The sequence below is a fragment of the Antedon mediterranea genome, chromosome 2, assembly GCF_964355755.1.
Source record: "Antedon mediterranea chromosome 2, ecAntMedi1.1, whole genome shotgun sequence".
NCBI lineage: Eukaryota > Metazoa > Echinodermata > Crinoidea > Comatulida > Antedonidae > Antedon > Antedon mediterranea.
Window position 1 is genome coordinate 26,818,506 of NC_092671.1, and position 15,971 is coordinate 26,834,476.

At 30.9% G+C, this 15,971-nt stretch overlaps 1 protein-coding gene across 1 annotated transcript in view; it reads right to left on the minus strand.

Moving 5' to 3' along the window:
• Positions 1-322: 322 nt before the first annotated feature.
• LOC140040812 (uncharacterized) overlaps positions 323-15,971 on the minus strand; it is a 46,044-nt gene continuing 30,395 nt past the window's right edge. Inside the window, exons 46-62 of the mRNA XM_072087030.1 lie at positions 15,122-15,400; positions 12,855-12,988; positions 12,223-12,379; positions 11,355-11,501; positions 10,608-10,836; positions 10,222-10,292; positions 9,547-9,640; positions 8,738-8,923; positions 8,408-8,489; positions 8,108-8,198; positions 7,366-7,439; positions 6,441-6,575; positions 5,763-5,891; positions 4,818-4,966; positions 3,896-4,037; positions 3,477-3,582; positions 323-1,597 (exon numbers count right to left, since the gene is read on the minus strand). Of these exons, the coding sequence (XP_071943131.1) occupies positions 1,548-1,597; positions 3,477-3,582; positions 3,896-4,037; positions 4,818-4,966; positions 5,763-5,891; positions 6,441-6,575; positions 7,366-7,439; positions 8,108-8,198; positions 8,408-8,489; positions 8,738-8,923; positions 9,547-9,640; positions 10,222-10,292; positions 10,608-10,836; positions 11,355-11,501; positions 12,223-12,379; positions 12,855-12,988; positions 15,122-15,400 (2,255 nt within the window). The 3' untranslated portion in view covers positions 323-1,547. The remainder of the gene's footprint in view (positions 1,598-3,476; positions 3,583-3,895; positions 4,038-4,817; positions 4,967-5,762; positions 5,892-6,440; positions 6,576-7,365; positions 7,440-8,107; positions 8,199-8,407; positions 8,490-8,737; positions 8,924-9,546; positions 9,641-10,221; positions 10,293-10,607; positions 10,837-11,354; positions 11,502-12,222; positions 12,380-12,854; positions 12,989-15,121; positions 15,401-15,971) is intronic.

Genomic DNA, 15,971 nt, shown 5'->3' on the forward strand with positions numbered 1-15,971 from the left:
TTGTGTCTACTCTGTGTTCATTTAATTCGTTTAAAAATCTTGCCTCAATGTGCACATTGATACCGTGCTTCTTCTTTGTGTAATCGCAACACATTTTCATTCATATATAAAAACAACGAAATATACTCTCAGTTATTAAATAAAAAAAAAATTTAAATTCCCGTTCTTCTAGGCCAATTTTTTTTTCTCAAAAAAATCAGTTCACTAAATGAGAGAAAATTTTTGTATTGTTTGTTGTATATATGGAATTATTTTTCTGAAATAAGTTATCAATCATTAAACTTGTTTAAGTATCAAATTTTATTTTTAAAAAGTACAAAAATATATTATAAACATATTAGTAAAATAAGATAGGCCTAAATGTACACCATTAATTTATCCCATACAAAATTACATAGATACACTACACATATTAAATAATTACTTTGTGTTAAAATTAACTACACTTATTCATCTCTTGTTTGTGACCAAACTTACGGTGGGCGTATGATGACTGTTCACTCTCCTAATCATTCCACACAAGTAAAAAGTAAAATATTGGCTTATGTACCTACTGCACACGCCTACGGACCAAATATTATTATTTCAATTTATTTACTTTAGTTGAATTCTAAGCAATAGAGTTGAGTGTTACAAAAATATAAATAATACATAATAAAATTGAGATTCTTCAATCCAATTTCTATATCATATCAATAAAAAATATCCTGTGTAAAAATATTACAAACAAATTACATATATGCAGCAATTAAGAAATAACATTTAAAATTACTGTATTAAGCTAAATACAAGTATTTCCAGTAAAAACAATGACTTTTAATATTCTAATAAAATAGTTAATCCTGGTATTTAATAATGCTGAATAGACTTAAAATAATTATGGTAAATTTATTATATTGTAATATTAGTTTTATATTGCAATAATAGTAACCATAAATAATAACAATAATAATAACATTAACATATTTTATAGTAAAATAATAATAATAAACACAGTACACTGCAAATACCCTATTCAAGACAATGTATACATTTCCCCTATTCTAGTATAATAAGAATACAGTACCGATACAGTACGGCTACCCTAAGTACTGGTTATGTTTTTTTAACTTGGCCTAAATCTAATTTGTATTCATAATTATAAAGTTAGATGATTGTGGGTGGTAATTATTCATATAAATATTAATTTATTATGCAAAAGGGTCCAAAAGATACCTGAATGTCATAGACATTGCTCTAGGATGAAAAATGAAAAAACGGCTGACGAACCAAAATTAAAAGAAAAGGCTTCACACATTATTTGCACATAATTAATCACATGATTTGCAATCTGAGATATATGATACATTTAGTATCTTATGTCTAAACACATAGAAACAGCAACATTTTGAACTGGCTCACGGCTGAATTTTTAAAATGGGTGTCTTAAACTAAATTAATTATCATTGGTTGCTGAAAAATACAATTAGCAGTATGAGTACGCATTTTTTTATTTTCAATAGTTGTGATTTAAATGTATTAATATATATTTTTGTTATATGTGATGTTTAGATCTCATCTCCAAATGGGTCAGCCATGTCTGGTTCAGGTCTATAAGCTGTAGAAATGAGGAAAAAAAATAAGAATATTAAAACATAATGTACAAATGATTTAGTAATCTCAACTATTAAAAAAAATGAATGATGCTGATGAGCATCGAACACAAGCCTTAGCGTCATAATAATATATAGAGACCCCTAAAATGTCATAATAAGGGTTTTTACCTTAGCTTCATAGGAGAAAAAATAATGCGACCAGGACAGAGCAACAGCAATAATGTCATTAAATGAAGCAATTTACAATTCATTTAATCAATCAAACATTATAAACCGCCAATTACAAAAATGATCAGGCCCATTTTATCCTGAAATGTCCTAACTAAATCGTTTCATTTATTTCCACTCATTAAATGCTTAAAAACAAACATACGTGTACAGAGTATAATATATGAATGGAAGGAGGTCACAGTAAGTTCACTGAACTTTAAGTCGTGACCCCCGTATCAGTATAATAATAACAATGCTACAGAGTAGACTAAAATATATTTTTAAAAATGAGGGTACATAAAAAACAAGAACATAACATTTAGATTAAAGACAGTAAAAGTTAAGTATATTCACAAACTAATAAATGAGTTAAAATTAATTTTAAATAAGTGAAGTGTTTGAAAGTTCGACAACATATGTAACAAATGTAACATCTCCAAAATCAACATCACACATATCAGAATCGGAAACTCTAACATCGCTCCCTCATCGGTGGTCCGGAATCTGGGAATCATGCTGGATAGTAATCTCACTATGGAAGCACAAATAACAACTGTATCCAAAGCAGCATGCATATCGATTAGGAACCTTGGTCGTATTCGCGGTAATCTTAACAAGAAAACAGCTGAATTGATTGTACACTCATTTGTCACTTCTAAAATTGACATTGGTAATGCCTTGTTGTTTGGCATACCAAAATCTCAAATACAACGTTTGCAGCGCTTGCAAAATATGGCAGCTAGAATTGTAACTTATACAAAATCAAACGCTCACATAACTCCTGTTCTGATGGATTTGCATTGGTTGCCTGTTCAACAACGTATTAAGTACAAACTTGCGTTGTTTGTATTTAAGATCCTAAATGACAGTGCTCCTGCTTATTTATCTGACCTCGTGGATCGTTACGAATCATCCCGCAGAGGCCTACGATCATTGTCACAAAACCTTCTTCAAGAGCGTAGAGCGAAAAATCAATGGGGTCAGAGATCTTTTTACGTTGCGGCCGCAAGTGTATGGAACAGCTTACCAGCAACAGTTAAATGCTCAACTAGTCTAAACAGTTTCAAGACCAACCTAAAGACGTCGCTATTCGCTGATGTTCTCGCACGTTGTTAATGCACAAAGCGCCATGAGCGCCACATGGGTGGAGGATACCGGCGCTATATAAGTTTTCATTTATCATCAAAGGTGTGAATTTGTTTCAAAGAGAGGTTGCAAGAAAGGAAAATGTATCCACTGTAGGTCTTACAGCATTTGGTCCTGAAGAGTATATATCTAGATTTATAAACTAGAACCTTTTAATTCCAAGCATATATGATTGGTTAATCGACGGTCTATAGTTATTGCCATGCCGTCACACTATAGACCAGCTAAACTGCGTATCCCTAACCAATTCCATGTATGTGTTTGCTTCGGCCTAGCCTACAGCCACATTTCGTGGTATGGTGTATATAAAACAAATATTTAATGGACTTTCATCGGGAAACGGTAACAAATATTAGCCCTCAGTGATCTGGAGATATGCTACATTCTTTGACTTTTTCTCGGGATATAGTGTAGTCTCACCTTGAGCTATATTTTTAACCGTCCCCCTCAGCCCAGTAAATAATAATATAATAATAATAATGTATTGTTATATATATGTTGTATACAATATAAATAAACACTTACATGAGTCAGGCCTACTGGTACCAGGATGCATGAGAACCCAGTTACTGTTGCTCACGCTCCCTTTAAGTACTTCAAGTATAGCTCGATGAATAAACACATACTGGGCCTAGGAAATAACAAACACATTGTGAATTTACACAAAATATACATCATTTATGATTAATTCAGCATACGCTGGTTAAATCTTTCAAAATTTTTGTTAATTCTTATATTAATGAGATATACTTGAAGCCCAGTGTTTGGAGATTACGGGTTTCAGCTTAAAAGTAATCGTTTATTTTGTCTTTTTCAAAAGCAAAATCAATAATAATCAATAACCTTATTTAAACTACAAAATGGCCTCAAAGTTTTATTCCTAATTTTCATGAAAATATATTATTAAACAGTGAATGTATCAAAATCAAAGATGAAACTATTACCTCTGTTTGTACCATGTAGCATCGCTGAGTGCGCATTCGATAGACAACTCCAAACACATCAATTACATCATTCCTTTGATCTGTAACATGTTGTAATAAGATGTCACATGCTACAAACGTTCCAGATCGTCCAACACCAGCACTGCAACAAGCAAATAAACAATTACATATTCGTTTATCAGATGACATGATCAACAAAATGAAAAGCATAAGCAATGATCAATTATTACCTGGTAGGTTCGAATCTAAACAAAGAACAGTTATGCATATTGTTTGAAGGTTTGCATGGAAAATCAATATGTTGATTTTAAAGTTTGCGGTATACTACGTATAGTTTGCGGTATACTACGTATAGTTTGCGGTATACTACGTATAGTTTGCGGTATACTACGTATAGTTTGCGGTATACTACGTATAGTTTGCGGTATACTACGTATAGTTTGCGGTATACTACGTATAGTTTGCGGTATACTACGTATAGTTCTGAAAAGAACTGTTGAATTTCAAACAATATGAATAAGTGTTCTTATGTGGTGTACCGCAAACTTTATTTCAACAATTATGCAATAATTATTATTTAATTATAAATAAGTAGGTGACAATCTGTTCAACAGAAAACCATGAAACTGGTCTACTTTGCAAATCTATTGAGAGATGTGAAAGTTGGAACCCATGTCTATATACAATATTAAGCTCTGTCTACACTATCAAACTAGACAAAAAAAGTGTGATGTGCCCAAATATCGTGGTAATGCTCAAATATGGTAGTTTTATGACATCATTATGACCATATATGGTCATATTTTTTTGTCACATAAACTAAAGTTTGATAATGTAGACAGAGCTTGATAAATAGTACTTTTTCTGTTTGCTATAATATATGTATGCTAACTCTCCCAATACAGGACACACTTGTGCTTACCTGCAATGTACAACCATCGGTCCCTCAGATGCTGGATGCTGGCCTCTGATGTTGGCTATAAATCGTACCATTGGTTCAGGTGTTTCGGGTACACCGTGGTCCATCCATGAAGTAAATTGAAATTGTTTTACTTGTCGAAGTTCACTCATCTAAAAAAAAACAACAAAAAAAACAACTCATGATATTAAGGATACTAAAAATTAACAGGCAGAAATAATAAGCCACAGAAATAACAATCCATATGAATAAGATAAAAATTAAAAAACAATCCAAAGAAATAAAATCCACATGAATAAGAATCCACGGAAATAACAATAAGAATCTACTGTAACAATAATGAACTGAAACAACAATCCACAGAAATAACACTCAACAGAAATAACACTCAACAGAAATAATGCTCAACAGAAATAACACTCAACAGAAATAATGCTCAACAGAAATAACACTCAACAGAAATAATGCTCAACAGAAATAACACTCAACAGAAATAATGCTCAACAGAAATAACACTCAACAGGAATAATGCTCAACTGAAATAATGCTTAACAGAAATAATGCTCAACACTCCAAATAAATAACAATTCACGGAATAAACAATCTACAGAAATAAAAATACACATAAAGAACAACGCACAGAGTATGTAAACATGTTTAATGTAGCCTAACTATCGTACTGTCATGTGTTTAAATGATTACTTTATATTGTTATACCATACTCATAAGAACATAATACACTTCTCTCACTCTTCCGAAGTAGTTTTAGTGACTTGTTTAGGAGTTAAACTCTATAAATAATTGATAGCAACAATGCTTCATTTTTACATCACCCATAATGCTGGGATGTACTGTACATAGCATAGTTATTAGCACTGTAAAAGTATGTAATAGGACCAAGTGCTGTCAGGTGAATGTATGAATTGCATTTAGTAACAAAATAATTACCTGAGAATGTTCAATGTTAAAGTCGCGGACAATGTAGTCTGTCATTTCAGATTCATTCACCATGGTTACAATGATGTCACCATATTCTTCTGGATCAGTATCAAAAGGCCAGTAATGGTCACACTTAACCTGCAAGTAGATACATATATAAACAAATTTACACCTAGAATTATACTTACATCCCTTCACAGAAAATGTCTCTTAAAATTTATAATTTTCACACTAATTTATTTAAAACGTTAAAAATCTTGGAATCTATATATAAATAACAGTTTTCATAACTTAATGGTGAATTTGCGATACAATATTCCACTAAATTTGAGTTGAACACAAAAAAAAGTATGCATGTGTAAAGAAACAAAGTTCACAAAGTGTCCCTTTTTTGTACATTTTTTCTCCTGTGCAACATAGTGTTAATGTGAAAATTATGAACTAAATGTATGAGGTATTGAAATGATTTTAGAGATTACATTAAATGGATATGAACAAATAATGGCTCTAAAATGCCACTAGGTCTTAGGCCAAACACAGTTGGGCTGCCATTCACAATCTTTGCTCTTTGGAATTTGCCCCTCATATTTAATCAAATTATTATTATTACATATTTACAAGAGAAAGAAATGGTTACTTTGATTTGAAGTCTAATGACTCGTTAATAAGTAATAACATTTAGCTTACCCGACCCTTCTCAACACACTGAGTAACCATTACAATAGTTGGCACCTCTTCTTCCCATATCATACGCCAAAAGTCTTCCTTACTATCTGGTAGAGGTCCTTGTGTGACGATATATTCTTTGGTGGTTTTATAACCCTAAAATCCGGAAAAAAAATATCAAGTAATTCTTGTATATTTGTTTGCTTTTGCACAACTATAGTTGGAAAATTGACACTTTTAAAAAATGATTTTTTAAAGTTTCAACCCAATGTCCTTCTTGTCTTAGGAATCTAAATTGTTATTACCTACAAAAACGTGCCATTAGACTGGATATAAATGTGTAGTTTCTGAACAATTTAAGCCCTAATTTGTATATCTCCGATTAGTGGTTGCTGAGATATGATAAAAAAAGGTCAAAGGTCAATAATGTTAGAAATAGCACTTCCATTCATTTTTGGACAAACTTTTTCATTAAAGTGAATATAAAAACATATATTCTAAACATTTTGACACGACCATAATTAATTATCTGTGACTAGCGGTTATCAAGATATAGAGCAATTATAGAGCCATTTTAATTATGCAAATTAGGCTACTTCCTGTTTTTTTAAAAACGTCCTAACGCTGATAAATGTGTTCAGTAGGGTCTAAAGAACACATTTTATCAAAAAAACCTTTTCTTGCAATTTGTGTGAGAAAAGGGTCATTTTTTAGCTAAATCCCATGGAGTAAGTGTTCATTACTGTATTACTAAAGAAAAATATAGACTACACATAAAATGTTTAGTTTGTTATTTGAAGAAACACTAATATCCAGATAGGCAAAAGAAACAGTAACAAAATTCAACATTTCTATTTTTACGATTTATTTAAAGTTGTTCTTTAATAATAATATGATTTATTTATTACGGTTACACTTGTTCACTTTAATGGTGCTTTTTACTTACATCCAAATAGTTGGCATTAATATACTCAGATCCTGTTTGACCATTGTGAGACAATCGAACTGAAGATCGATCAACTGAAAATAAAAACAAACTGCTTTTAGAATGAGATACAGCACCATAATAAATGACATCTGCATGGGTTTCAACCAAATGTATGGCAAATTTCTATTATTTTTTTTTATTCAACTTTATTTATAGAGGGTAACCCTTCCAGCTGGACAAATTAATGCCTATTGATATTCAGAGCCCTCTTAAATTCTAATAAAATACATACAAAATATAAATTACATTATGATAAAATACATTATTTACACATATAGGCTATAAAAAATATAATATACAAATCATGTAGGCCTAGTATTAAAAATATAAAATTCTGGATTTAACCGTTTCTTTCTTTAAATTATTCTATGACATTATAGTGATATGTTTGAGATGCAAGCAGTTTGTGCTATTTTGTGACGACAATGGGAAAATAATAAATAAGGTTTGGTTCTGAATTTGTTTTCAGTAAAATTGTGATTAAACAGAAATGACACTCTAGAGGTCAGTCAGTCTATTTAGTTACAGATTGATATTCTTCTGAAAGAAGGTGTTTATGAAAACAAAATTGTTGATTTCAGATATATCTCAGTTTTCTACTTTCATTCTGTTATTAGAAACCTCAGACCATTAAAATGGATCATTCCATTATTAATGAGAGGATCTAAAAAAAAAGAGGCATATTTAACATTGAACTTACATGGCAATATATTTCTATATCTGTTCTTTGACACATTACAGTCAAGACGGCCAATATCGGTTGCTTCATTGATGCAAACATCACGTAATAACTAAAGACATATAAATGTAAATAAATATCAGTATCAGTAAAATAACTGTTATTACTAAATGGTAAACACAAAAGTCAGCCCAACTGAGACTTTCACTGGATGACTAGGTCTTCCATGTAATCGAACAAGATCTTCAAACTTATATCATATTTTAAATGCACAGAGAAAAAAGATATTTAAAATTTTCTCCAATAACCTGTACTACTTACATCATATTCATCTGAGAACCTAAACTGTGATTCTGATAACATAAGATTTACGTGGCTTTCATATTGGTTAATGTAAACAGGTCTGAAAAACAACACAATTATCATTTATTATATCAATTAATAAATTTATTAGATTAATTTAAACTTATATTTCATTTGTTTAAGGTATCCTGATTCAGATATTTTAATTATTGTAGATATTTGATAACCAGGTCCCCTGTGTCCATACTCAGTCAACAAATGATTTTAATATTAATGATCACATTTGATTTTAACTGAACAGTCCGAATAAAAAAAGCATCATAATTTATAGCGAAATATGCAAATTACCTTGAACTTCTGGTCCATGCAGGCCGGTCTGGCTTAGGTGCTCGTTGGGTATCAGGCCTGTTATACGATCTTGCCCGAGATGTAGATGGCGTGGATGCCATACGTACAGTCTCAATGGGTGTAGCAAACATATCATTGCGAGCTTCATTTTCAAGCTTATCTTCAAGAGATCTTTCACCACAACATCTGGTGACAAAATTAAATCAAATAACTAAATTACTTAAAGGGAGACATTTTTTGGTTTTTTTTAACATTTTTTTTATTGTAACTTGGATATTTTCCACCAGTTATGAATAAATAATTAGCTGTTTTTATGTTATTGAAAATTAATGTTCTAAATTACTTGCAAATAAAGAGCGGAAAACAAAGAGGAAAAAAAAATCATGAAAGCAAATTCTTATAAAAGGAAGAATCCCATTTTAAATATTTCATTAAATAAAACGAAAATCAGCTCTTAAATCATAATTGCAAGTAAGTTTTCCAACAGAATACTACATAAACTCTACAGTAAGCGAATACATTTAGTTAAAAATGTTCAATCAAATATTCATCATTGACTTTAAATACCTAACACACTTTTTATTTTGTATACTTTCCTAATATAAACATTTGTGGAGTCTTTAAGAATGGAGAGTTTATTTAAAAAAAACATTTCTGTTATCTTTGTTATATCCATTTTTTTGTTTCATGCAAAGTTTGTATGTTGCAGATTATCTAATTGTTGTGTATTCATATGTGGGTATTTGAAATAAATCAATTCAAAGACATAATTAATTAACAAATTCAGAGAGAATTTGGTCTATACTTACGCTCCAGTAAACATTGAGCACATGATGACAAGCACAAAGATCAAAAGAATACCAATAGCGATGGCACACCAAACAAACCACAACAAATCTGATCCTAAATAAACAAAAATAAACAAAAGTTGTAAAAATACTATGCTCAACACATAAAAATCATCATCCCTTGTACAATCAATTTAAGCAATGACTCCATCATCAATGACATTTTTAAAACCATTAGGAGATTATCAGCAGATATTATACAAATAATGAGTGTTTATGAGTGCGATGGTACAAATAATTTCCAGAGGTGAAGCCCAGGTTAAAATAGAATTTTATATTTCACCGAATGAAATTATTTGTACCATTGCACAAATATAAAAACATTCATTATTTGTTTTATATAACATAGATTCTTGTCATTGCTATCTGGTCTTGGAGGAGAGATCGTGGGCATCACTGCAGACGGTGCTGCTATTTGATTTCACACAGCTTTTTTTTTCGTAAAGAAGATTTTTTTTCTGTACACAAACAAAGGTACTATTACACGATCATTAAATAGTACATACTATTGCACGCCGTGTGACCCACAATTGTCCAATCAAATTTATTTATAATAACGCATTATCATTTTCATTATCTCCATTGTGACTTATTATCAGCATCATCACTCCCATATGCAAATTATGCAACACTTACTTGTAGTTGATGGTTCTGACCAATCACTATCTGTGTATGTACCATCCAGACCATATGCTCTTGCTGAAAAACTAAATAAAAATAATGTTGAAATATGTTTAAATAATTTCATCTGGCTGAACAATTGTTTTGCGTCCTGAAGTTGTCCCCTTAATAATGTAATACTGTAATTCAATTCAACTGTTTCAGCTTTGTGGAAATGTGTTGATTACTAAACTGAAATAATTATATGTTTGGAATACAGCAAGCACAACATAGAATGCCTGCCTGCTTATTCTTCGGTGAACCAGCATCGTGCACCTTCACCAGAGGAGATGCTGTTTTTAGATATATATATTTATATACATAAAGAACTATTCACAACACATTTCACTGCATAATCTTACCGATATGTGTTTCTTGCTTCCAATTCACCATTACAATATACTGGAACATTAGCTGCGTTGCAATCCTCTGCTCCAACCATGAATGTGTTCACGGCCGTGGCACGTCGCCTTCGACGACTAATACTCTGAAGTTGTACAGTCAAATTACCAGAGGTTTGGTACGGTGGCCTAGGGTCAAGATCTTGAACTTGGAAATAGGTGAGGGGTTTCGAAGCCACAGTTTCTTCAGCTAATATGAAATAATACAAAAGATTTTACTAGGTACTTTTCTTTCTTTCTTAAGATTGAATTCTCTTGAAGTTTCTTGTTGCTTTGTTGTTTATCTTTTTCTTTGGGATCCTGTATATGACAAGAAACTTTGTTTTCTTCTAATACAGGATACCCAATAATGGTCTTCAAAATGTCATTATGTATTGTTATTTTGCCATTATTGAAATTAACAAATGTTCTTGAAATGAAAATTAAGTTTGGTGTTAGTTATCAGATCCTCTATACACACCATAATACAGTATTTAAATGACGCAAATTTAAGTGGGCGAGTATTCACTCCAATTTACCGCAATTACACTTTGATAATTGTAATAAGATGGAGTAATTTTAGGTAGAGTAGGTTCAATTGAAAAGGAACGTTTTGATTATTGAATTAAAGATGTTTTTTATTTGCATACTGCAAAGCTCTCATTTACATATAATTGTATGCACACTGTACTCAGTTGGCAACACAAAAAAAAAGGCTTATAAACCTACCCCCATCTTCTGTAACAAAGATTACAATATGGCTTATTTGACCATTTTCAGTACTGAACATATCTGAACTCATCTCAATGGTTAGGCTGGTTGATGTTCTGTCCAGCTCTGTGTTCACGGTCAACACTGCTGTAGGCTTTGGTGGTGCTGTTGAAATAAAAACATCACGTAAGTCACTGAGAGTGAAAGAAAACAGCTGAAGTAAAAAAGGTGTAGAAGTGTTGATATAAAATGAGAAAAGAAGACCTACATCCTCAGTCTACTAAAACATGGATAAACTTTTTATTTCAAGCAACAGAAGGGCAAAGTGTTACAGTCTGTCAAGAACCTGTTCTCTTGACAGACTGTAAACAATAGCTAAAAGGAGCATGGATATTTGCTTTCAAATGCCTTGCCTGCCAAAAAAAAGTCAGACCTATGGAAAACAGACATAAAACATATGGTGGAATTAAACATACAGATTGTGTTTTGTGTTTGCATAAATCTCCATTCCACATTTGGAAATCATAATGTCTGTGTTCTGTAGTGGAGTGTACCACTTCTGTATTGATTATCTCATGATAATATAAATGAGAAACATTTTTATGCATCAATTATTGTCTAGATTTAAATAAATTAATTGAGTTGGGGTTTATGAGAACAAAAATGCTACTCTCAAGACTTTTGTATGTAGAGTATCGTTTGTTTTGTCTTTAAGACGGAGAGTGAATTACAATGGTTATCCATGGAAATTTGCCAAAAATATATAAATATAAATAAAAAACATGGTACATGGAAAGAACTCTTAGGGCTTACACCCACTACAGTGCAATAATACAATAGGGCCTAAAATAACACTGACAAAAGTCAGTATTACAATTACATATACCTGATTGTATCAGCACAGCAGTTACTGTTGAAACGACACTGGAATACATATGATTGTAAACTTGGACTTCAAACGTGTATGTAAGACCAGGAGTGAGTGATGAGATTGTCTCATCATAGTTGGTCAATTGAGATGTGATGGCTATTCTATTTTCATCCTATTCATATAGAAAAAAATTAACATTAAGAGTATCCTATTATTAAAAGTGATATTTAATGGTGTTAATTAACACACTCTAATGTAAGTTCGGCTTTCTGTAAACATTTTAAGAATTTTTGCCACGCGCCGTCTGTAACTGTTTTACTCTTAATTTTTTTAATTTGTAGCACCACCTTTTGTAATGGCCTAGCTTCCCGGCCTACAGTAGCATTCATTTACAATGGACAAATTGAATAAAAGTAGCTGTGTTATAAAACAAATAATGAATGTTTTGTATTTGTTGAATGGAGAGAATATTTCATGAGTTGAAAAATTGACTGCTCTATTTTCAACTCAAAGCAGTCAATTCTCATGAAATATTCTCACATCCAACTCATAAACATTCATTATTTGTATACTATCGTGAGCTACTTGACCTATTAAAATAAATAATATATAAGAAATTATGTTTAAAAAAATTAAATATTTCTTACAGTTTGTGAATTGGATGAATAACTGATAGTAATGTTCCTGAATTCACCATGAACTAAGCCTGTAAATGACCATTGTAAGGTTACATCATTTGATGTTTTTTCTGCCACAATTAGAGCAGATACACCACCAGGTACTGAAAGGAATGAAAGTAATATTTTATCAACCTAATATTTCAGATATGTGTTTCACATTATTTTGAAATACTTTAAAGATGTATTTTCCCCCAAAAACAAAAATAAATAAATAAATATCATTTTGCAGTTTAATAAAGTTCTCAATTCTGCAGGGAAAAAATGGTGATTTCACTTATTATAACCAAAAATCCATTGCCTTATTTTTTTGCTTTACATAGAGTTTGTTCATGTAATAATTCTTTTTTAAATCAAATTTTTGGTCAAAGTGAATAACTATTGTGTGATCTTAAAATGACATAAACATTTTTTTTCTAGGACAACAAAATATCTTTAATATTACTGAAAGACTAAATATGCAAAGAAAATCTATATTCCTATAAAATCAGTGACTACAAATCTGCTACCAGCAATAGATATTGCTGTAAAAAGGCAAGAGATGCAACAAATATGATTGACTACTTGAGGTTGTTTAAATTAGAGATCAGATTGGTCAATAAATTATCAAATACAGTCAACTCTCTCATACCGGATGGTAAAAACAAATTTGGACATTTTGGATATCAAGAGTCACATCTGAAGGTATTGTGAAAATCGACTGTAATTGAAATATGATATGGAATTCCCATCTTTAATGTAAATTGGCAATCAATAATTCCATTTTTAAAGCGCCATTCCAATGTTCATTGCTCATAACGCTGTCAAAAAAATATCAGATCAAGCAAGTGGAAAATGAATTTTATATTGGGCAATTCCATAGTGCAGAGGATTTTTTCCATTTTTTCAAATTAAACCAATCAAAGTATATTTGGTATCAAATTAAAGATTATTTTATAGAGAATTAGGTTATATGAAAAAAAAAAAATTAGCACCTAGATATGATATGGAAAATTTGATTCAAAAATTGATACCTAAAAATTTAATGAAAATGAAAAATGTATGACCTTTTTCAGCTTCAGTAATAAATAATCAGAGTGGTGTAAAAAGTTAAAATCCATGTTATTTCAGTTTAGTACATAACATTTTAGACACAAGACAAAAAAAAAATTAATTTCTGATTTTACATTAATTAAATTTGCCCCAATAATAATGTATCATATTTTATAATTCCGACACAAAAAAGTGGTTTTTTTTAGGATTTCTAATAAAATAATAACTTCTGTAAAAAATCAAGACTAATGCAAATCAAGCAAGAGTATAGACATTATATTATGATAATTATTGTTTTTAATTTTTTTTATTTCTTAAGTTATTGAAGTTTTAAAACTGAAATTCCGTCACAAATCATTGGTTGCGGAATTACATAATTCCACAACACTATTATTTAACATAGTATTGATGCAAAAACATTTTTTAAGCAAATTTTTCTTAGCATGAACATAGCTACCAGCAAAATTTGTACAAAGTTTATGTGGTTGTTTATTATTATGGATCTATGGCTTCTTTTGTTCGATTTTTTTCTCAGGCCTAGGAACTCTAATAATTTATTTTGTTATTTATCACACCTGCCATTAATTAAATGCGAACAATGTCCAATGTACAGAATAAGTTATTACATAACTTCCAGACTTTTCTCATAATTAAAACTTATTCATGTGACTCACTTGCACTCTCACAATAATTCCCATTGTACAGAAAGAACAACTCCCATTAGTACGGAATAAACAATTCTTTTTAAATGAAACAAATGAACCTATAAACGCACAGAAAGGAGATTTTGTTCTTATCAAATATACCATAGAAAGAAGCAAGAAAATTTTTAACTATGTTGCAATAGTTGATGACATTCCTAAAGACAAACCAGAACTTAACATTATTCATTTATATAAGTTTGATAAAGAAGGGAAGATTTTTGTTGTTAAAGACTTGGTTGGGACTTTGGGATAATTGATAGAGATCAAATTGTATCTGTACTCCCAGCACCATTGATGGACTCTAAAGAAAGGTATCACTTTATAATGATTACCGTACTGACGCGGGTATAAGCCCATACTCGGGTATAAGCCCACCCCCGACTTTTGACTAATTTTCATGAAAAATGAGGCACTCGGGTATAAGCCCACCCATTAATTCGAAGATCTACAGTGTGTAGTGTATACCAGCGTCAGTACGGTAATTAAATATTATATATTTACCATCTGGTGCTGTTGTTACCACGTGTGATACAGTTTCACTTTCAAAGCCACCCATTACTTGCACTACAATGTTGAAGATATATTCTGTGAACGGTGTTAGTCCTTCCAGTAAGTAAGTCTTCTCTTCTTGGTTGATACTCCTAAGTACGTTCCCTGATGTATCGGATATGGAGAATAAGAATGTGGCTCGATCGTATTGAGGATCTGACGGTATTCCCCATGAATAGTCAATTGATGTTGTAGTAACATCATCAACAAAAACAACTGGAGGTACAACATCTAAAAAAAAATAATGAGGAGTGATTGGAGAGGCAAGTCAAATAAAATTATGGCATAGATATAATATTAAGTTGAAAGTTTTTACAAACATACTAAAAATATATACTTATATACTTCAACATAAATAAATCACAAATTGTTATCGCAAAATTATAGAATCACAGTGTACAAAGTTTACATTCTTTTCTCAGTGCTCAAATGTATTAGTGGAAAAAGGTGTAGCCGTTTTATAGAACGTTTCCTATTCGGAAGAAACATCATGAAAGACAAAACTTTCATTGTAACTATAATATGCATTGCCCTATATCTGAAAACCTGTTTTTCTCAACGGTTATTAATTTTACCTTGCTATAAGTGTTTTATGTTAAATAATAGTCTAATTACAAGTTTATTATTTAAAAAAACATAGTAATACTGACTGTCGACTATCGTTGTACTTTCATTGGAGTGTGGCAACACATATAGGAGATAGAGAGTTAAAGAAGGACTTCCTATAGTCCGGCTAGAAAGTTCTGGAGGTACACATTTATACTACTGTACTATTTTATTTATGTTTAATAATTTGTATTCT